Here is a 23,821-nt window from a genome sequence, read left to right on the forward strand (position 1 = left end):
AATGTCATTAACAATAAATGTGAGGAAATTAATGGGCAGACATTGCTTATTTGCCCAAAAAGTGAAGTTACTTGTGGTAGTTTGCACAGTAAAAGTAATGAGCTTAAAATGTGAATTGGGCTACGTGATGGCTCCTCCATTTTTTTCTTTGGTTTTCCTGTGAATATTCACTATGGCGTTTAGCTCGGACAATACACAAACACAAAGAGACTTCTATATAAAGACCAGAACTCATTGACATCGACTCTCAAACAAAATGACTTGTGTGTAAAGACCAAAACTCATTGACATCGGCTCTAAATCTTGGATTCGTCACTGACTTGCTTCCCCAGCATTGCTTCATGCTATTTCCCGTATCTTGAGAAAACTCAGATGGTTCCTGATTGAACTGAGAGTAAGTGCTTAACCACAAAACAGCTGTAGAGCATAATTTAATAATAGCGAATCAGGTTAACAGACATATTCTACAGTAGTGAAAGAAGAATTTGTGATCTCTATTATGTTATTATTGCTGCTGAAACTACAGTCAAATACATTCTTACACCACATTAAGTTGTCTTACATATTGCCATCCCTACCTGCGAGAGAATGACATGCAAGATATAATACAACAATGGAAAATAGCCAACATACAACGAGTCGAGAGATAGTCCGGCTAAATCATCCACTAACATTTTCAGCAGACATGTCATTCTCTTCATCGCTTCCTTGACGAATTCTTGCAATTTCCGCATGAGCTCTCTCCACAATCTGCCTCTTTTGCAGTTCCAATTCTCTGTGGAAATCCATCCTCATTTTCTCCAGTTCCAGCATTTGCTGTCTCTTGCTATTCTCAATCTTCACATATATCTCACTAAATTTGTGGATAGAATCTGCTATTAGTTTGAAAGAACTTCCATTTCCATTCCCTCCTGATTGTACATTTCTTGATCTTTTTGGTGGAAGATCCTCAGAATCAGCAGATCCTGAGTTAGCAGGACTGTCCCTCATCTCATCCAAACCATTAGCACGATTCAGATAAACTTTAGGGCTCCCGAAAACATACTCTCCAGAGTCCATTCCACATGAAACACCCGCTTGCTGAGGAGTTGATGATAGTAACATGTCCATCTTTTTGAAGTACACCCATTTACTACTAGTGGTACTACTCCCTGTCTCCGCCGCAAACTTCATCTTCTCCTTTTTGTATTTCTTTTTCAGAGTATCCAAACGGTTACGACATTGAGTATCCGTTCTCTCAATTCTGGACCCTTGCGATACTCTCTCTGCAACTTCTTGCCATTCCTCTAATCGAAGACTCTTCCTCCCATGTCGAACAAACCTAGTACCCCATGCATCAAGCAAAATAAACGTCTCGTGTTCAGTCCAATCAGAAAGTGGATTCCTCCCGCCAAACGAAGGCTTTGGAACGGTTGCAGCTGTAGTAGATGATGGAGGTGGTGGTACTCGAGGTGCAAATTCGTAACTTGATAACAAGCTCTTTAACTTCCTCTTCTTTTGATGCCTCTGCGAATCACCATAATCATCATCATCGTCATCCTCAAACACATCTTTCCCTATCCGCTGAACACCATTTTCATCGCCATCATCATCATCATCTTCTTCTTCTCCTCCTTCTTCTTCCTCTTCTTCTTCTTCTTCTTCTTCTTCTTCTTCTTCTTCTTCTGCCTCTGCTTCTGCTTCTGCTTCTGCTTCTGCTTCTGCTTCTGCTTCTGCTTCTGCTTCGTTATCAACATCGTCATCATCATCGGCCTCCTCAACATACTGATTGTTCACATGCCTTGAATAAGAAGTGTCGCGAACAGGAAGCTTGTGGCGGTTGGATGTCTCATAACCCTGATTCATTCCATAAGGGTTGGGAGGATATCTCCCATTATCCTCAATGTCATCCATTGAAGCACAAGAAACCAAGAGACTACTACTATACCACACTAATATCTACCCTCTTATTAGAGAACCTAACGTAAAATTCCAAATTCTAAGCACAATGTTTTCTTGATCAAATTTGACCCATTGTTAACCCCAAATTAACATTTTATTCCTAGCAACTAGATGAATAAGTTTCTCCAACATACAAGCAAAATTCATTAATCAAAATCAAGAAAATATGCCTACAACAACCCAAAATCCATACAAGAATTATTCGTTTTCAACGGATTCAATCCAATTGATACAAAAACCCTATAATCCCTTACCTTATAAAAGGGGAAATTTGTGCTTGAATAGCCTTAAAGCTGGAAACTTAATCAAACCCCTAAACAACAAATATCCATCAAAAACACAAGAACTTCTCATTTTCAGAAGATTAAGTGCCAATTAGAAGAAATACCCTTACTTCAAGAAAGGAATTCTTTTTGGCTTGTCCTTAAAGATGGGAACTTTGAGCGAAATTAAACACCTTAACAACCAAAATCCATCTAAAAAACAAAAACAAAAATACCCTTTAACTCCCTTACCTCAAAAAAAGGAATCTTGTGCTTGAAATTGCCTTAAAGACGGGAACTTTGAGCAAAATTAAACACCTTAACAACCAAAATCCATCTAAAAAACAAGAACATCAAATACCCTTTAACTCCCTTACCTTAAAAAAGGGATTCTTGTTCTTGAAATTGCCTTAAAGTAAACTTTGAGAGCAAAATCAAACACCTATCACCAACAAAATACAAAAAAAAAAAAAAAAAAAAAACTTACGTACACTAAAAGACAACTACTTTAGGATCTGAGGTTGTAAAAGGATTCAAAGTTTACAACAAAATCCAAAAATTTCCAAGATTTGTAGGGTTCATCTAAAGATGTGAGAGAGAGAGTCGCAAAAATCAGGTGGGAGTGGAACCACCAAAGTTTGCTGAAGTGCAGAGAGTGTGATTATTTCTTCCGGCTGCATCTCACCTGTCTATTGGGCCCCACAACAGCACAGGTCTAAGAACCCGTCCTGTTGTCATTATTTGGTTTGTTAATATTTTTTCTCTTTTCTTAACTTTTTCAACAATCTCTTCTTCTTTTTTCTGAAGCAAACTCTTTATTCGGAAATTAAATTTGACCACATACCTAGGCTTGATTTGTTTTTATTAAAATTTAGGTGTCTGAATTTGAATGCTCCTCGTAATAATAAGATGTCTAAATCAGAATACATATCTGAATATTAAGATATTATATTAAATTTTGAATACTGAATAGATAAGATTATTTGTTTTCTCAACATCTGAATATATAAAACTTGTTTTTACATAAAATTTTATAAGTATGAACTTTAAGTAAAATAATAAATTAATTTAATACTATATTAATAAAATATTTTTAAAAAATTATATAACAGTTGAAAGGTGATGATGATTAGCAATGGTGGTAGTGAATGCTGATTGGGGATTGTGTTCGGTGATGGTTGTGAGTTGTGTTCTCGGTAGTAACTAGTGGTGACGGTGATTGACTATTTTGATTAATAGTGGTTATTGGTTGTGGTAATTGGTGGTGACAACTAAGGGGTCGTTTGGTAGCTGGTTAGAGTTATGCAAGTATTAGTAATACATGAATTGATTATGAAGGAATCTATGTATTAATTGATGCAGGTATTAGTTATGCAGGGTTTAGTTATTCGTGTATTAGCTATTCCACATTTTGCCCTTCATAAAATGTTACACAGATTCCCTCATAACTTAAATATGTTAGTTATGCAGATTTCTAAACTGCAAACCGAACGTCGTACTAATTTTATACATGGATAACTCGCCTCATAACTAGCTACCAAACACAATATTACTTATGCAGGATTTTAAAACACAAATAACTTACTCCTAACCAGCTACCGAACGACCCCTAATAGTTGTGGTGAACTATAGTGATAGCTAATGGTGGTAGTGAATTGGTTGGCTACGTATAATGGTGATTGATTGTGGTTATTGTTGTTAGTAGTTGGTGGTGATGATTGTGGTGATCGGCGGGTGTGTTAGTTGTGGCTAATGATGGTGGTTCTTGTTGGTAGTAATTAATAATGGTGGGAGGCGACAACGACGGTTACCAATGAAAATAGATGTAGTAGTATCAATTACAAGCCATCTTTGTCGAAATCTTTGAATAAGCAACTTAATGATATTAAGCCATTATCATAAGTCTTAATAGGCGTTTGGCCATGCGTTTTCAAACCATGGTGTAAAACCATGACTCCAAATCAGCGTTTGGACATGCGTTTTCACTCATGGTTTCAAATTCCAAATCATCCAAAAAGGCATGATTTGGGGTTTGAAACCATGGTTTCAACTTTTTTAAATATAAAATTTAACCCATAAGTTTATATGTTGTAAAAAAAAAAAACCCATAAGTTGGTAAATATTTTTAATAATTACCCCCATCAATTATTTACCAATCTCATTAACTTCCACCAACTTTTATTTATGTCTACCAACCTTTAATTTATGTGGGAGGATTATATTAAAGAATAGTTATATTACTATTCATATTAAATTTTCGTTTTTATTGAACTAAAGTTTGATTAATTGATTCTTTATTTTTTAGAAAGGCCTTCTAGTAGTGTACTAATTTTGTTATGAACTATGACTTGCTCATTTGGTAAGATTGTATAAGAATTGAAAATGTTTTGATAGTTTTCACAATTTGTGGGGTTTTTATGTCTATAAGAGAAAACACAACTTAAAATATCCAATTGCATGTCCAAACATGGTTTGAAACCATGGTTTCAAATCATGTCCAAACGGGGCCTTAATCATTCAGATCTATCCATATTCATTAAGTGATTATAGAATTATAGAAACAAACACACTTAATGATTAAAATTTAAATCTAACACACAAACACATTGATGACTGAAATTTGAATGATAAGATTAGGATCATCATTAAGTGCAAACAAATAAGGCCTTAATGTGATATTTTTCTCCACGTATTATTATCTCCATTTAACATTTAGTGGTTTTAAAATTTTAACAGGTTCATTACGAAAAATATTGAGTATAAGATGTAATATATCGAATTTTCCTTTATTAGTTGTTATTGAGAGGTCCTACAATTGACAAATGAATACTATTATTAGTTACTACTTTTTACCCTGTAACAAAAAGGGTAAAACTAAAAGAAAAAAGGTAATCTATTCTATCTTGATTTTAAATAAATCAAAACAACAATTGTTTTGATTTTTCTGGACATAAAAATACTTAATTTGAGACCGTGAGGGAGTATTAGCGTAGTTCGGATAGAAGTTTTTGCAGGGATTGCTCTTCAAAGCACTGGTTTTAAATTTTTGTCCCTCATTTATGTGGTCTTTACTTTTTGTCCCTACTACTCATTTAATGAAAATATTCAGACTTATTTCGCTCTGTATAAGTTCTGTAACATTTAGCTTCGGAAACTGAACTTCTTCGCTTGACAAAAGTTATGTACAAATTAAGTTCGCTCGACATAAAGCAGGTTTTTGTGGAGTTTGAAAGTTTTGTAGTGTCCGACATAACTTGAGTGATATAATCTAAACTATGTCGAGCGAAATCTAAAGTGATAAAAGCAAAATTAAAAACCACAAATTTGAGGGCCAAAAATTAATGGAAATATTTTAAAAATATACGGCTTTTAAAAATACTTACGCCACGTAGCCCAATATGCAATATTATACAATATTATACAACATTTTACCTGGAGAAAATCATTATACTAATGTATAAACCTTGTACAAAGTTTATAATAGTGTATAAAAGGTGTTTATACACAAATAGGAGCTAAATCGGGTGTTTATACATAAAGTATGAGCTACGTAGCGTAAATATTTTCAAAAATAGACATAGAGCGTAATTTTTCCAAGACGACCCCGAAATAGGGGCATTTGTGCGAATGACCAATCTGGATATAGTCGGGCTCTTATGTTGGTATTGGACACCGGGTGGGAACCCAATTTTTTTTTTCTTTTTTTTTTTTTTACTCTCCAGATCACAACTTATGTGGCACCTTTCGGATTCGAGATTCAAACTAGTGTTTCTTTTGCTGTAATTTTGTCATATATCTTAATATATATTTTCAATTGACAATTATTGTGCCTTATAGCCCCTCCGGTTCAAAAAGAGTGTCCACTTAGGGTGTGTTCGGTACAGAGGGGAAATGCTTTCCTAGAAAATGTGTTCTTGGAAAATAAGTGAATTTTTACTTATTTTTTCATGTTTGGCTGGGTAGTGGAAAATAAGTGAATTTCTTACTTATTTTTTCATGTTCGGTTGGTTGGTAGAAAACATTTTTTGAAAAACACCCACCTAAGCCCCCCAATCCCACCTCAACCCCACCACCCCACACCACACCCACCCCCACTACCCACCCTCCACTTCCCACCCCCAACCAAATCCCACCCCCACCCAATCACCACTCTCGAACACACTTCATCTTCACCCACCCCACTTGCCCCCACCCCTACCTCATACCAAATATAACCACGCAAACTTCCCATTTTTATAATTTTTTTTATAAAAGTAAAATTAAATATATATGAAGTAGAAAATTCGGAAAGGGGTAAGGGTAGGGGTGGGGGTGCAAAAAACAAAAAAACTTTTAAGAACTTTTTTTTAAAACAAAATAATTTTTTTTTGGGGAGCGGGGGGGTTGGGGTGGGGGGAGGTGCCAAAAAAAAAAAAACTTTTCAAAACTTTTTAAAAAAGAGAAAATTAAATTTTTTTTAGGGGTGGGGGGGGGGGGTTGGGTGGTTGATGGAATGCCTCTGTGGACTTATTTTTCCTACTTTTATTAAGTAATTCATTTTCCTCATTTTTAAAGAACTTGTTTTCCTAAAGAAAATATTTTTCAAAATTTTTGACCAAACGAATACGAGAAAATTGAAAATGTTTTCCTCCATACCGAACACACCCTTAGCCTTTATTTTTGGTTCAAAAAGAGAGTCCACTTACCAAATCAAGAAAGAATTAACCTTACTTCTCTAAATTTGCCCTTATTAAGTGGTAAGTGATAAAATACCAATTACTTATTTAATTAGGAGCAATTTAGTCAAATTATTTATTTCTGCCTAGAAGTTAGTATTTTCTTAAGGGATGTATAAATGGTCAAGTGGACACTTTTTGAACCGGATGGAGTAATACTTTTTATGTAGTTTTCAAATTTGTAACTTTTATTTCCAAAAATATAAAGGTTTCATGTCCAAATTTACAATCAAAATTAAACTATTTTACTCGTGAAATTCGAACTGTGCCACATAAATTGAGACAAAGGGAGTATAACTCTTGGTAATTTTGATGTGTTACAAATTGAACTGCAACATCATAGAATTATGGTTACTTCCAACTCCTACGTGACTAAAAGTGGCAAAAACTGCTACTGTACCATTAACAGTGGAGCATATAATATGCAATTGCAAGAAGACAAAAAAGAACACATCGTGAAAGTTGAAACACCCATTTGCTCGGATAAAGGAGAAAAAAAAAAAAGTCCCGCAAGAAGAACCATCCGAAACAAAAGAGTTATACACAGTCGACCACAGTGGGAGTCGAACCCACGACCTTTTGATCCGAAGTCAAACGCGCTAATCCACTGCGCTATGCGGTCTTCTTGCTTCTGCAATAACTGAAGAACAAATAGGCTTGTGAAGTTAATAATTTGTGTGGGCAATATGCTGCGAAGGCGGTAATGGTATGACATCGACAAGTAACAAGGCTATGTCATGTTGAAAATGTGGATAAAGAACACAATGTTATAAAATAAAGACTATAAAGTAAATATACAAGAGAGAAGTATATAGAGAGGAATTGATTGTATATATAACTTCTACAAATGAACTCCTATTTATAGGAGGAAATAAGTTAATAACTTGGTGGGTGGAAATGAGTTAACAACTTGGTGGCCACACATACTTGGTGGGCAAGTATTCTTGGTGCCCAAGTTCATGTGATGGGCATCCAACTTCGAGCAAACACTTCCCCAATGGAACAAAACTTGGTTAAGGAAAAAAGAGTACAACACGTATTTCACTCCCCCTGACGAAGACCAAAATTCAGACGTCGGAGTCTTCACATTCCAATCTTGAATATCATCTTCTCAAGAGTTGAAGTTGGCAAAGATTTGGTGAACAAATTTTCAGGATTGTCACTTGAACGGATTTGTTGCGCATCAATATCACCATTCTTCTGGAGATCATGTGTGAAGAATAACTTTGGTGAAATGTGCTTGCGTTATCTCCTTTTATGAAACCTCCTTTTAATTGAGCTATGCATGCAACATTATCTTCATATAATACTTGTGGTTATTTTTGTATCACACTTCAAGCCACATCTTTCTACGATGAAATGTATATTTGATCTCAACCACACACATTCTCTACTTGCTTCATGAATAGCGAATATCTCAGCATGATTTGAAGAAGTAGCAACAATGGACTGTTTTGTAGATCGCCATGATATAGCAATACCTCCGCATGTAAACAGATAGCCTGTTTGAGATCGAGCTTTACGTGGATCGATAAATAACACATCCGCATAACTAACAAGATCTGTACTACTTTTGTTAGTATAAAACAGACCCATATCACTAGTTCCCTTCAGATATCGCAATATATGCTTAACTTCGTTCCAATGTCTTCATGTAGGAGAAGATCTATCTCTTGCTAGCAAATTAATAGAGAACGCTATGTTAGGTCTTGTATGTTATATCCCATATTTTTATACGACGGATTACTCGTGAGTTATCGACATAAGTCCAAGGACAAGATTATTTTTGGATATGAGACAAGGACTTTTAATCTCAATTTTAATAATTGCACGGTTTGCTAATTAATTACAATTAGTGGAAATATTAGTGGAGATTTGGGATTAATTAACCATGATTAGATTATTAAGTGGGGATTAAGAATTAATTAAGAGGGTAGTGGTTATTCGGACAAATGTCCACACGTGTCCATAGTATGAGATAAACTTGATGAAATATACATTTTATCAAAGTCATCAACTTTATGCAATTTAGCAATATTAACGTTATATATATATATATATATGCCTAACCATAAAATGTATATGTGTTGTAATTAGGCTTATGTGGCACAAGGATAGCACTCCCACCTTGAGGTGCTGCCAAGTAGGAGTATAATATTAATTGCTTAATGTTAAGATGACTAAGTTGAAGGGGCAAAACGTACCAGCACCCTCTTCTTCATCTTCAATCTCATTTCATTCATGTAAACAATTTCAATTTAAGGGAAATTATATAGGAGAAGAAGAGAAACGTTGCCAGCAATATTGATCAATTTATGGATTCTTTGAAGACCCAAAAAGTTGGCAGCAACATGTGTTTTTTTTTCGGTGATTGTAATTAATCTCAAGATCATTAAAGGGGTTACAAGTAATCTTCTTGTTCCAGCAAACTCGGGAAGAAGTGGGCTGGTTTCATTATTGTTTATGGTGAGTAATCACTTCTTATCATTGTAGAGGTTATCATAAAGGTCGTCGTTAAGGTGTCTATCGTATAGGGCTCGTGGGACAGTGTCCAAAAGTCGTGAATTTGATTGTTTGATGTTGTTGTCGTGTTATTATTGATATGGCTCATAACGTTGGGAGAAAGAAGTGTATAAAAATATTGTATACGAGTGTATATTGGGCTGTTTTGGTATATGCTCTTATGTGATGATGATTTGAGTTCAAAAAGGATTAATGAAGATTATAGTTGTCGTTGATGGTTTTGTTAGTTGGGATATTATAAACGTGTTGTTGTGTTGTTGTTATTGCCGATGTGGTTGTTGTCGTGTAGGTTATTGGTGGTTGATTGAGTTGTCTATGGGCTGGAATTTAAAGATTTGATATGATTATTTCTGTTATCGTTGTTGTTGGTACTATTATGATAATCAGAGATTAATTGGAAGTTTGGGTTAGGCAAGTTATATAGAGGAAATCTTTTTTGATTTAGTTAAGTTCTTAACTAATCAAAATACAAATCAAGAGGTATGAACTAAGATGTGATTGGTTGCAGATTTATAAGTTTGGGAAGTCATAGTTTATTAACAATAGTGTTACTCTCATATTAAATAGGCTAAAGGAGCGACGAAGCGAGCTTGGATTCACGATTGATCTCTGACGGTATGTAAAGCTATCCGCTTCTTTTCTTTTGGCATGTCTTAGATGTAAGTGGTGTACGATATGAGCTTGGGGGTAATTACATTCATAAGTTAAGGTGATTCATGATTCTTATTGGATTACATCTTGATGTTAGAACTTTTAAGGAATTGAGCTATTGCCCTCGAGTTTTCTATACGTTGGATAGTAGTTGGTATGTAAAGTTCCTATTCTTAAAGACTCTACAATGACTAATGTCCTTAGCTTGCCATGGTACAACCCCGGCATTATCTTAATACATGTCTATGATTCCTGAGGCTCTATTTGATATAGTTCATAGTGACATTCAAAGAGTACTTAATATGACTATCGCCTTTGATACCAAAAAGTGCAAGTTTATTCTATTTATTCTATTGAGTCTCAGATGATGATTTAATTTGCATATGGTTGCTCACTACTGCGCTTTCGTGCATCTTTGTTATTATCTTTCCACGTATGTCCGGACGGGTATGTTATCGTGCACGGATTGTTTGCATTGTTCCTGGAAGGTCCCTCGGCTAGAGGGCCGGGTATGTTATATGATGATATGATGATATAATGATATGAGGATATGATGATACGATGATATGATTATGGCACCAGAGTCCCGTGATAGGACGGGTATATACATGTACACGACTTTATTCATAAAGTCCCGTAATAGGCGGGTATGGTATATGATAATGATATGCATGATTTAATCTCATAAGGTACGAGTACGGTGACTTCTTGATTATCATACTTGTCTCACGGAATCTCTACTTCGATTATGATCTTCCTTATTGTATTTCATGCTTTATATACTCGGTACGTATCTCGTGCGGCCCGCTTTTTTCGAGTTTGCGTTTCATGCCCGCGGTACGGATACTCGATTTGGTGATCCTCCGGCTTAGGACTTCTACTCGGTTTTGTCTTGGAGGTGCTTTCCGTTATTCCGGAGGCTAGATTTTAACCTGAGCTTTTTGATATATGTATATGTTTATCAGTACGTGCGGGGCCACTGTCCGTCATATGTCATTATTGCTTTACTCTTGGGAGTACGTAGACATATACGTGGGTTGTATATAGATGTTGTTCGGTTGTGTCTATATGATTTATCTTGGGGCGTTCCCGTACGTAGTGGCAGCCTTGTCGGCTTGCATATATGTGTATTTTGGGATGATGTTTGTAGTGACAGCCTTGTCGGCTTGCATATATATATATATATATATATACATTTGGGATGTTCCCACACGTTATGGCAGCCTTGTCGGCTCGCGTATTGTATTATCTCTTGATTGGTTGTGACTCCTCAGGAGACCGGTTACCATGATCTATGTATGTGACGTTTTGAGACGACGTATGTGTTCATAAGGTTTTTATATAATGTTCAGCTTCAGTTTGATTATGTCTAACAGATATGTATACGAGTGTCCAGTTCGGGCACTAGTCACGGCCTACGAGGTTGGGTCGTGACAAAAGTGGTATCAGGGCAGTTCATCCTCGGAGAATAAGAGAGTCTTGTTTATCGGTGTGTTGTGCACCACATCTATAAACAGGAAGCTACAGGACATTTAGGATGTTACCTTTCTTTCATATCTAAGATTGTGCGATAGAGCCAAGACATAGGAAATGAGATTCCTCATACTAACCCTTGATTTCAGCAGAAGAACGACATCGACAGAAGCAAGTGACTGATGATATTGGAAGTTACCAAGTACGCAGGTAAGCAACGGTATGAAAGATGTATGTCGGGCAAGGTATTTGAAGTACGATTGAAATGTAAAGTTGAAGATTGAAAGGGAAAGTAAATAGGAAAGTGTAACAGGTGCAGTTGAGTTGGACATACGAGGTAAGTTCATCATTTTCATACTGTTGTTGATATTGGGAAACTGTGTGGCTTGTGATATATATATATATATATATATATATATATATATATATATATATATATATATATATATATATATATATATATGTTGGCCTGTGAGGCATTGTTGGTATTTCTGCGTGCGAGTTTTGAGATAGTAAGAAATACGAGAGGAAACTACGCAAAATTTTCTAGAAATAAAAAGAGAATGAGATATAGGTTTGTAATATGTCTTGAAAGGTCATGCCAATAGTAATGATAGGATTTGACTAAATTGCGAGTACGGCTGACCTCGAGAAATAAGTTAATTGCTGAATTGATGGTAATAGCAATTAGGAGGTCGATATCGATATGGTAAAAAGAATTTGGAAAGGGCTTGTGGTACCAAGAGATGATTTAGAAAAGGCTGGCAAACCTTGATAGAGAGTTATATTAAGGTACCAACTGAATTGATAAGCAGGGATAGATTACGACGAGCTTATAGTTAAAAGAAGTAATAATACAATTAAGACGAGAGTATAGAGGAAAAAGAATAGTGACGGATATGAATGTATTGATAAGACAGCTTGTGAGATGTTAAGGATAAGATTGACCAGAAAGGGTAAAAGGTTAAGTACGCTTACTCCACCGAGTGTAATCAACCCATAGTAAGAATCGTGAATAAGGTTAAGGAGTATTATATTATAGGATTGATTACGAACAGGATATAATGTGAATATAATGAGGATTGTTATAGTGAGGAAGTGGCCAAAGATATGACGTGATCTATGTGACTAGAATATAAAGGTAAGTGTGAAACGGAAAAGCGAGCTATAGAACGAATAAGAAAGACTTATAAAGTCCTTCTATAGGGAAAGTTCAGAATAAAGACCATGTGATAACATAAGTGATAGCGAGCACAAGAAAAGAAAGAGTAATTGAAAGAAGGAAATAAGAAGAAAGCGAGATAACAGTATAGTAATAGGTCATGACATGTGTAGCTAAGGATACGAGTACTATAAGTGACGGAACTGTGAAAGATCAAGTTATAGAAAGATGAGAAACGAGGTAGAATGAGTGCTAGAAAATGACTGGTATGATAAGAATAAACATGGATGAACAAAATACGTTTTGAAAATGAGAAAGGGATTATGCAGAAGTAATGTTTTCTGAAGGATACAGAGGTAGCATAAGATTCCTCGTGCGCAGAAAAGAAGGATGGACATAGATTGGAGAGTAAGGGAATTCTAAAGGAAGCATCCAAGATAGACTTAATTAATTGAGTACGAGTATAGAACGAAAGGGAAATATATAGTTATGAACTTAAAGGTATAGTACAACGACAAGGTTATAAAATAAGACTATCATTAAGATGAACTTGATATGATTTTGAGTAAGTTAGAAGTCGATACTAAGCACACAACAAGGGAAAAAGGGCATAAGGCATAAAGGAGTACTGCGTGTACACGATTTCACCTCGAAAATAGTGGAATCCTCAAAGAACAAAGGTTGTAGGCTTGAGAAAGAAATGGGTATTGTAAATTTATCAAAGGAAACAGATGATATAGATTGGGATGAAGATAATATTACAAGAGAACCTTGGACACTTATCGTCGGAATATAAGTGTTATCTAATTGAGATTGGAACGACTACAAGTACTAATGAAGTATCGATTGGAGTGAGTGGAATGTAGCCTTGGATGAGTTGCTACATTGGTCGCATTACTCGAGTACAGATTATCAAATGAGATTTTGTACTATATATAGGAAGGCTTTCGTCGCTTCGTGATTTTGTTAAGGTTTCGTATGTAGATAATCAAGTTATAAATTATAAAGAAAGACATGGATATGGTACAGTATACCAAGTGAATTGGAAAAAGGATCAGATGGATTTGAGATTGGGAATAGGGACATAGAGCAGAATATAAACGGATAATGGTATAAGTACACCCTTAAGGGGGGAAGCGGGAAAGAGAAATGCAAGTATGAGATGGCAACAATTGACACTGCAATATATTCGATATGGATGCTTAAACTTCAAGTGAGATCCCTTGCTGAAACAGGTTAGTAAGATTCGAAAGCCAGCAATAAATTGATAAAAGTCAGGATAGTAATTAAGACAGTGCTGAGAATTATTTGTAGAGTCTTGAATGATATGACATTAGAAAGTGGGTGCGTATAAAAAGAAAGAGTACGACAAGAGAATGGTATCGAGTAACTTAAGAGATATTATAAAGGATAGCAATGCTAAACTAGATTAGAGGCTAAGATGTTAGCAATAGAGTATTTCGCTAATGATACTGCAACATATAAGTGGCAAAGGATAAGGAATAGAAAATCTCCTTAGTAGGAAGTGAGAAAATTAAAGGGTGAATAAAGGAAGGGAAAGGAGTATGATAAGATAGGCTACGAGCGAATGTTAGTACGGAGAAGATGTGTAAAGCAAAATGAACCAGGAGAAGGATGGATTGTGACGAAGATTGAGTATACTTCATGCAAGAGGTACAAGAATAGTTATGCAACCTACGAATATTTGTATACTAAGAATGAGACCAAGTGAGTACTTGATAAGAAGAGTAAGGATTTAGTAATAACAATGCAGTTGTGATATTTTAAGTACATTAAGGAAAGATGTAAAGATGGTTTAAGCTAAATTACTGAGATAGAATTAATACTAAGGGCAAATAGGATATGGCCATGGTTGAGTCGAAAGTTTATCCCGATACCGATTGTAAGATAAGAGAGGAGAAGGCAAGGTAAAGCATGAAGACTAGTGAAACGACGCTAATTTGAGCACCTTCGCATATTCTTGTAAAGATTGCAACATAATGTGTGACAGGAAAGTTAAGAGCAAAATCTAAGTAAAGGGGCAATAGAAGAGTTTGAATTAAAGACAAAGAAATGACACCAGATGATGTGCCTAGAGTGGTACAAGTTGGGTTAAGGGAATTCTAAAATGGTTTAAGTGAGACGATCAGAACTAGGCGTTACTAGAAAGTGGATTTATATGTCAAATAAAAAAAAAAAAGGAATTCTTTTAGAATTGTACCAGTTAATGATAGAAAGAGCACAGGACAGCTATGTAAAGTTATTATATGAGGGAACTCCAGTGCTACTCGGTAGCCAACTCTAAGGATTGAGATTAAGAGATAAAAAGTAGAGTGATAGTTAAAGTCTTTTAAAGAAGTCGAGAAGTAATACATGAGGTTGAAGATTCCAGAATATGGACTTCATTACAGGCTTACCTCGCACTCCACGGAAGTATGACTCTATATGGGTTATTGTGGATAGGCTGACAAAATCAACCCATTTTCTTCCAATCAGGACTACCTATTCAGCTGAGAACTATGCGAGGTTATATACCAAGGAGATAGTGAGACTTCATGAGGTTCCCACATCTATTATATCGGACAGAGGAGCTCAGTTTACAGCTAACTTCTGGAGACCATTCCAGAAAGGATTGGGGACACGAGTGAGTCTTAGCACAGCATTTCATCCTCAGGCTAACGGGCAGGCCGAGCGTACTATGCAGACGTTAGGAGATATGTTGCGGGCCTGTATTATTGCCTTCAGAGGTAGCTGGGACGATCATTTGCCACTTATCGAGTTTGCTTATAATAATAGCTACTATTTTAGTACCAAGATGGCACCGTATGAGGCCTCATATGGCAAGAAGTGTAGGTCACCTATTGGTTAGTTTGATGTCGGTGAGACTAAATTAATCGGCCTAGATATGATTCAGCAAGTTGTTGATAAGGTAAAGCTTATTCAGAAAAGGTTATTAGCAGCCCAGAGTCGACAGAAGTCATATACAGATAATCGACGTCGACACTTAGAGTTCCAGGTTGGTGATTGGGTATTCTTGAAGGTGTCACCCATGAAGGGTGTAATGAGATTCGGTAAGAGAGGGGAGCTTAGCCCGAGGTATATTGGGCCTTATCAGATTATTCGTAGGGTAAGCAAGGTTGCCTATGAGTTGGACCTACCATCTGATTTGGAAGCAGTGCACCCAGTCTTTCACGTGTCTATGCTTCGCAAATGTATTGGTGACCCTTCTAGAGTATTACCCGTGGATGATGTCCAGGTAACGGAGGAATTATCTTATGAGAAGAACCCTATAGCTATGCCTTAATCGCCAAGTGAGAAGGTTGCATACTAAAGATGTGGCTTCCGTCAGAGTATTGTGGCGAAATAATAATCGGGAAGAGATGACCTGGGGAGCCGAAGAGGGGATGAAGAATAAGTATCCTTACTTGTTCCCTATACCTACAGGTAATCTAAATTCCTCACTTGATTATACTAATTGGTGGATGAGACTATATGTTATCGCAATAAAAGAGACTCCCCAAAATCTTTGTAAGACCTTATAGGACTAGTTTAACATTCGAGGACGAATGTTCTAAAGGGGGGAAGGATGTTATATCCCATATTTTTATACGACGGATTATTCGTGAGTTAATCGACATAAGTCCAAGGACAAGATTATTTTTGGATATGAGACAAGGACTTTTAATCCCAATTTTAATAATTGCACGGTTTGCTAATTAATTATAATTAGTGGAAATATTAGTTGAGATTTGGGATTAATTAACCATGATTAGATTATTAAGTGGGGATTAAGGATTAATTAAGAGGGTAGTGGTTATTCGGACAAATGTCCACACGTGTCCATAGTATGAGATAAACTTGATGAAATATACATTTTATCAAAGTCATCAACTTTATGCAATTTAGCAATATTAACGTTATATATATATATATATATATATATATATATATGCCTAACCATAAAATGTATATGTGTTGTAATTAGGCTTATGTGGCACAAGGATAGCACTCCCACCTTGAGGTGCTGCCAAGTAGGTGTATAATATTAATTGCTTAATGTTAAGATGACTAAGTTGACGGGGCAAAACGTGCCAGCAACCTCTTCTTCATCTTCAATCTCATTTCATTCATGTAAACAATTTCAATTTAAGGGAAATTATATAGGAGAAGAAGAGAAACGTTGCCAGCAACATTGATCATTTCACGGATTCTTTGAAGACCCAAAAAGTTGGCAGCAACATGTATTTTTTTTTCCGGTGATTGTAATTAATCTCAAGATCATTAAAGGGGTTACAACTAATCTTCTTGTTCCAGCAAACTCGGGAAGAAGTGGGCTGGTTTCATTATTGTTTATGGTGAGTAATCACTTCTTATCATTGTAGAGGTTATCATAAAGGTCGTCGCTAAGGTGTCTATCGTATAGGGCTCGTGGGACAGTGTCCAAAAGTCGTGAATTTGATTGTTTGATGTTGTTGTCGTGTTATTATTGATATGGCTCATAAAGTTGGGAGAAAGAAGTGTATAAAAATATTGTATACGAGATATTGGGCTGTTTTTAGTATATGCTCTTATGTGATGATGATTTGAGTTCAAAAAGGATTAATGAAGATTATAGTTGTCGTTGATGGTTTTGTTAGTTGGGATATTGTAAACGTGTTGTTGTGTTGTTGTTGTTATTGCCGATGTGGTTGTTGTCGTGTAGGTTATTGGTGGTTGATTGAGTTGTCTATGGGCTGGAATTTAAAGATTTGATATGATTATTTCTGTTATCGTTGTTGTTGGTACTGTTATGATAATCAGAGATTAATTGGAAGTTCGGGTTAGGCAAGTTATATAGAGGAAATGCTGCCCGATTTCCGTTAAGTTCTTAACTAATCAAAATACAAATCAAGAGGTATGAACTAAGATGTTATTGGTTGCAGATTTATAAGTTTGGGAAGTCATAGTTTATTAACAATAGTGTTACTCTCATATTAAATAGGCTAAAGGAGCGACGAAGCGAGCTTGGTTACGATTGATCTACGACAGGTATGTAAAGCTATCCCTTCTTTCTTTTGGCATGTCTTAGATGTAAGTGGTGTACGATATGAGCTTGGGGGTAATTACATTCATAAGTTCCGAGTGTGATTCATGATTCTTATTCACATCTTGATGTTAGAACTTTTAAGGAAATTGAGCTATTGCCCTCGAGTTTTCTATACGTTGGATAGTAGTTGGTATGTAAAAGTTCCTATTCTTAAAGACTCTACAATGACTAATGTCCTTGACTGCCATGAGCTGCTTCGCATTATCTTAATACATGTCTATGATTCCTGAGGCTCTATTTGATATAGTTCATAGTGACATTCAAAGAGTACTTAATATGACTATCGCCTTTGATACCAAAGTGCAAGTTTATTCTATTTATTCTATTGAGTCTCAGATGATGATTTAATTTGCATATGGTTGCTCACTACTCTGCTGGTGCATACTGTTATTACATCTTTCACCGTGTCCCGGGCCGGGTATATTATCGTGCACAGTTTCACTGCATTGTTCACCGAATCCCTCACTAGAGGGCCGGGTACGTTATATGATGATATGATGATATAATGATATGATGATACGATGATATGATTATGGCACCGAGTCCCATGATGGGCCGGGTATGGTATACGTGTACACGACTTTATTCACCAAGTCCCATAATAGGCCGGGTATGGTATATGATAATGATATGCATGATTTCATCTCATAAGGTACAGGTACAGTGACTTCTTGATTATCATACTTGTCTCCTGGAATCTCTACTTCAGTTATGATCTTCCTTATTGTATTTCATGCTTTATATACTCAGTACATATCTCGTACTGACCCCCTTTCTTCGGAGGGCTGCATTTCATGCCCGCAGGTACAAATACTTGATTTGGTGATCCTCTAGCTTAGGACTTCTACTCAGCTGTCTTGGAGTGCTTCGTCGTTCCGGAGGCTAGACTTTTGGCACAGAGCTTTTGATATATGTATATGTTTATCCAGGGGTACGGCGGGGCCCTGTCCCGTCATATGTCATTATTGCTACTCTTAGAGGTCTGTAGACATATATGTGGGTTTTATATAGATGTTGTTCAGTTGTGTCTATATGATTTATCTTGGGACGTTCCCGTACGTAGTGGCAGCCTTGTCGGCTTGCATATATGTGTATTTTGGGATGATGTTTGTAGTGGCAGCCTTGTCGGCTTGCATCTATATATATACATTTGGGACGTTCCCACACGTTATGGCAGCCTTGTCGGCTCGCGTATTGTATTATCTCTTGATTGGTTGTGACTCCTCAGGAGACCGGTTACCATGATATATGTATGTGACGTTTTGAGACGACGCATGTGTTCACAAGGTTTTTATATGACGTTCAGCTTCAGTTTGATTATGTCTAACAGATATGTATACGAGTGTCCAGTTCGGGCACTAGTCACGGCCTACGGGGTTGGGTCGTGACATTGTAGCGTTAGCAAGATACATAAGTGCACCAATTGCACTAAGATATGGTACTTCAGGACCAAGAAGCTCTTCATTTTCTTCTTGAGGTCGGAACGGATCTTTACTCACTTCAAGTGAGGTAACAACCATTAGAGTACTCAAAGGATGCGTATTGTCCATGTAAAATCGTTTTAAAACTTTTTTGGTATAAGCAGATTGATGGATAAAGATATCGTCTGCTAAATATTCAACTTGCAAACCAAGATAAAGTTTTGTTTTTCCGAGATCTTTCATCTCAAATTCTTTCTTTAAATATTCAATCGCCTTTTGGAGCTCTTCTGGAGTTCCAATTAGGTTTATGTCATCAACATAAACAACAATTCTAACGAACTTTAATTTTGTTTTCTTAATAAAAACACATGGACAAATGACATCATTTATATAACCTTAATTTACCAAGTACTCACAGAGGCGATTGTACCACATGCGCCCTGATTGTTTTAGACCATACAACGATCTTTGTAATCTGATTGAATGCATCTCCCGAGACCTTGAACTAATTGCTTCAGGCATTTTAAATCCTTCAGGAATTTTCATATAGATTTCATTATCAAATGAGCCATAAAGGTAAGCTGTAACCACATCCATAAGATGTATTTCAAGGTTTTCATGTACAGCTAAACTGATGAGATATCGAAATGTTATACCATCCATAACAGGTGAATATGTTTCTTTATAGTCGATACCGGGTCTTTGAGAGAATCCTTGTGCAACAAGGCGTGCCTTATATCTCATAATTTCATTTCTCTCATTCCTTCCGCACAGAGACCCATTTGTGGCCAACTGGTTTTACACCATTAGGCGTTTGGACTACCGGTTTAAAAATCTCACGTTTGGCAAGTGAATTCAATTCTGATTGAGCTGCCTCTTGCCATTTTGGCCAATCATATCTTCGTCGACATTCTTCGACAGATTGAGGTTCCTGATCCTCAATGTCTTTCATAATATTCAGTGCAACATTATCTGCAAAAACATTATACACCATAATCTTCGATCGATTCAAATCTATCCCATCACCAGAAAAACCCAATGATAGTTCTTTACTCACTTGAGTCTCAAGTTCCCTAATATCTTTAGGAATATCAGGATTAATCAGGTGTTGAATATCTTCATGATATGCTTTCATAGTGTCGTTCTGATCATTTTTCGTGTTTCTTTTTCTAGGATCTTTATCCTTAGAACCCAATGGCCTACCACACTTCAGGTGTGTATGAGATTCAGAGGCTATGACACTAGTAGATTTTCCCTTTGGGACATCAATTCGGATAGGCACATTCTCTGCAGGGATATGTGACTTACTAATTCTTTTCAATTCGATAAATGCGTCTAGCATTTGATTTGCTATTTTTTGCAAGTGAATGATCTTCTGGATCTCCTGTTCACATATAGGGGCACGTGGATCAAAATGAGATAGTGATGAAACTCTCCACGCAATTTCTCTTTTGATTTCTTTTCTCTCTCCCCCTAATTGTGGAAAATTTGTTTCATCAAATCGACAATCTGCAAATCGAGCAGTGAATAAATCTCCCGTCAATGGCTCAAGATAGCGAATAATAGAGGGTGATTCAAACCCAACATATATTCCTAACCTTCTTTGGGGGCCCATCTTAGTGCGCTGTGGTGGTGCTACCGGCACATATACAGCACAGCCAAAGATTCGGAGATGAGCAATATTTGATTCGTGACCAAATACTAATTGTGACGGGGAGTATTTATTATAATGAGTCAGTCTAAGACGAATAAGAGATGCTGCATGTAAGATAGCATGACCCCAGACGGTAGTGGGCAACTGTATTTTCATAAGTAATGGTCTTGCTATCAATTGTAGTCGTTTAATAAATGACTCAAAGAAGACCATTTTGGGTATGAACATGAGCTACAGGATGTTCAACTTTTATCCCAACTGACAAACAATAATCATCAAAAGATTGAGACGTAAATTCTCCGGCATTATCGAGGCGTGTAGCCTTAATGGAATAATCCGAAAACTGTGCCCTTAAGCGTATTATTTGTGCCAATAATTTCGCAAACGCCAGGTTGCGAGACGATAGGAGGCAGCACGAGACCATCTTGAAGATGCGTCTATTAGGACCATAAAATATCTGAATGACCTACAAGGTGGATGAATAGGTCCACATATATCCCCATGTATACGCTCTAGAAAAGTAGGGGATTCAATGTCAACTTTCATTGGTGATGGCTTAGCTATCAATTTACCCTGATAACAAGCGGCACATGAAAATTCACCACTTTTAAGAATCTTCAAGTTTTTAAATGGATGCCCATTTGAATTTTCAATAATTCGTCTCATCATTATTGATCCAGGGTGACCTATTCGGTCATGCCAAAGCACAAAAGTACTTGAATCATTAAACTTCTGGTTTACAATCGCGTGTGCTTCAATTGTACTAATTTCTGCATAATACAGACCAGAAGACAAAGTTGTTAATTTCTCCAAAACATATTTCTGGCAGGAGACATTCTTTGTAATGGCAAGATATTCATCATTTATTTCGTTTAATGTCTCAATGTGATACCCATTACGGCGGATATCTTTGAAACTCAATGAGTTTCTTGGGAATTTAGAAGAGAATAATGCATCTTCTATAACAAGTTTCGTCCCCCTAGGTAGAAATATAGTAGCTCTTCCGGAGCCTTCAATCACTTTCGAATTGCCAGAAATTGTATTAACATTTCCCCTTTTCCTACGCAAGTGAGAAAAGTATTTCTCATCTTTGAATATGACATGCATTGTTCCACTATCAATCACACAAATATCTTCATGATTGGTCATTGATCTAAATAAAATTTGAGGGATTTTCATATATTCTTCAAAATGAAAGAATAGACAAAGTGAGAATGAAAGTAGATATTATTATTAAACAAAACATTACGCAAACTTTATTTACATAACTATGGGAACATAACTATTATAGCTAATAGTAACAACATGGATGAAAATATCTAAACTATTACAGATCCATCACCGATCAGATGATCTATTTTTCCTTCGGGAGTTCAAAGAAATCTGCCACATCTAGATGCATGGGCTCAACATTATCTTCAGAAATAAAATTTGCTTCAGCATTCTTTTCTGCCTTTTTGAGGAAGGCTTGATAAAGCTCAACTAGATGCTTTGGCGTACGACAGGTACGTGACCAGTGCCCCTTTCCTCCACATCGGTAGCATTTATTTTCTGAATCTTTCTTTTGCACAGCTTCATGCTTTTCATCCTTCTTTTTACACTGCTGGTGGTGAAGGGTGTTATTTGGTGTAAGATGAGAATCATGATTAAAATTTCTTCCTCGACCACGGCCATGACCACGACTGGGGTCATGACCTCTTCCAAGCCTAGAATGGCGAAAATTTGCCTCATTCACTTGTGAATGGGCGTACCCGACTGTCACTTTCATGATTTTTCATTAATAATTCATTATGTTGTTCGGGCCACTAAGATGTGAGATTAGATCAGAATATTTCTTGAACTTCATCTCTCGGTATTGTCGCAAGAGCATACTCTAGGCAGGAAAAGTGGAGAATGTTTTCTCCAGCATATCATGATTAGTGATATTTTCACCACATAGTTTTAACTGAGAAATAATTTTAAACATGGCAGAATTATACGCCCAAATAGATTTAAAATCTTGTAGCCTCAGATGGATCCAACCAAACCGTGCTTGTGGAAGCACAAATGTATCTTCGTGTGGTCATATCTATCTTTTAAATTATTCCACAAAGATAAGAGATCTTTAACGGTGAGATATTCCATTTTCAAGCTCTCATCAAGGTGATGGAGAAGGAATATCATTGCACTTTGGCATGGTCTTGATTCGATGCTTGATTTTTATCTTTGATGGTGTCTCGCGTACCCATCGTATCAAGATGAATTTCGCGTCAAGAACCCAAGACAGTAGCTTTTGCCGTATATATCTAAGGCAACAAATTCTCGTTTAGAAAGATTTGCCATTAATTAAGAAAAAGAAAGTCAATACCTTCGAGACTTTCAAAGTATTTGCTCGAAATGGCAGAGTCTCATGCTGATAACGTGTTATAAAATAAAGACTATGAACTAAATACACAAGAGAGAAGTATATAGAGAGGAATTGATTGTATATATAACTTCTACAAATGAACTCCTATTTATAGGAGGCAATAAGTTAACAACTTAGTGGGTGGAAATGAGTTAATAACTTGGTGGCCACACAAACTTGGTGGGCAAGTATTCTTGGTGCCCAAGTTCATGTGATGGGTGTCCAACTTACAACACACAAAAGATTGTCTTGACAATATGAATTGCGAACAAAATTATTTTATACCAATTTGTCACTTCTTCTATCTCAATTCATGTGTCTTAGTTTGACTGGTATAAAGTTTATAAAGAATATAATGAGATTTTTTAATCTTGTGAACCTAAAATAGAAATGTATATAATATATTAAAATGTCCTTTGAATTTTATTGTATTAAACTTGCGAGATAACATGTTTAAATTGCTAACTTATTAAATATTGAAATAATTTTTTAAAGGAATAGTAACACAGTTTGAGAGGATGCAAAAGGGAATATTAATACAAAATT

The 23,821-nt window shown here is 36.2% G+C and overlaps 1 protein-coding gene and 1 non-coding gene across 2 annotated transcripts; both read right to left on the reverse strand.

Annotated features, from left to right (window-relative positions):
* Nucleotides 1-473: 473 nt before the first annotated feature.
* LOC132038962 (trihelix transcription factor ENAP1-like) lies at nt 474-2,691 on the reverse strand. The gene has a single exon (XM_059429469.1). The coding sequence runs from the start codon at nt 1,891-1,893 to the stop codon at nt 661-663; it is 1,233 nt and encodes a 410-aa protein (XP_059285452.1). The 5' UTR covers nt 1,894-2,691; the 3' UTR covers nt 474-660.
* Nucleotides 2,692-7,467: 4,776 nt separating this feature from the next.
* TRNAR-UCG (transfer RNA arginine (anticodon UCG)) lies at nt 7,468-7,541 on the reverse strand. Its single transcript has one exon. It is a non-coding gene; the product is annotated as a tRNA-Arg (tRNA).
* Nucleotides 7,542-23,821: the final 16,280 nt, after the last annotated feature.

This window comes from Lycium ferocissimum, chromosome 12 (assembly GCF_029784015.1).
Source record: "Lycium ferocissimum isolate CSIRO_LF1 chromosome 12, AGI_CSIRO_Lferr_CH_V1, whole genome shotgun sequence".
In the NCBI taxonomy this organism is placed as follows: Eukaryota; Viridiplantae; Streptophyta; class Magnoliopsida; order Solanales; family Solanaceae; genus Lycium; species Lycium ferocissimum.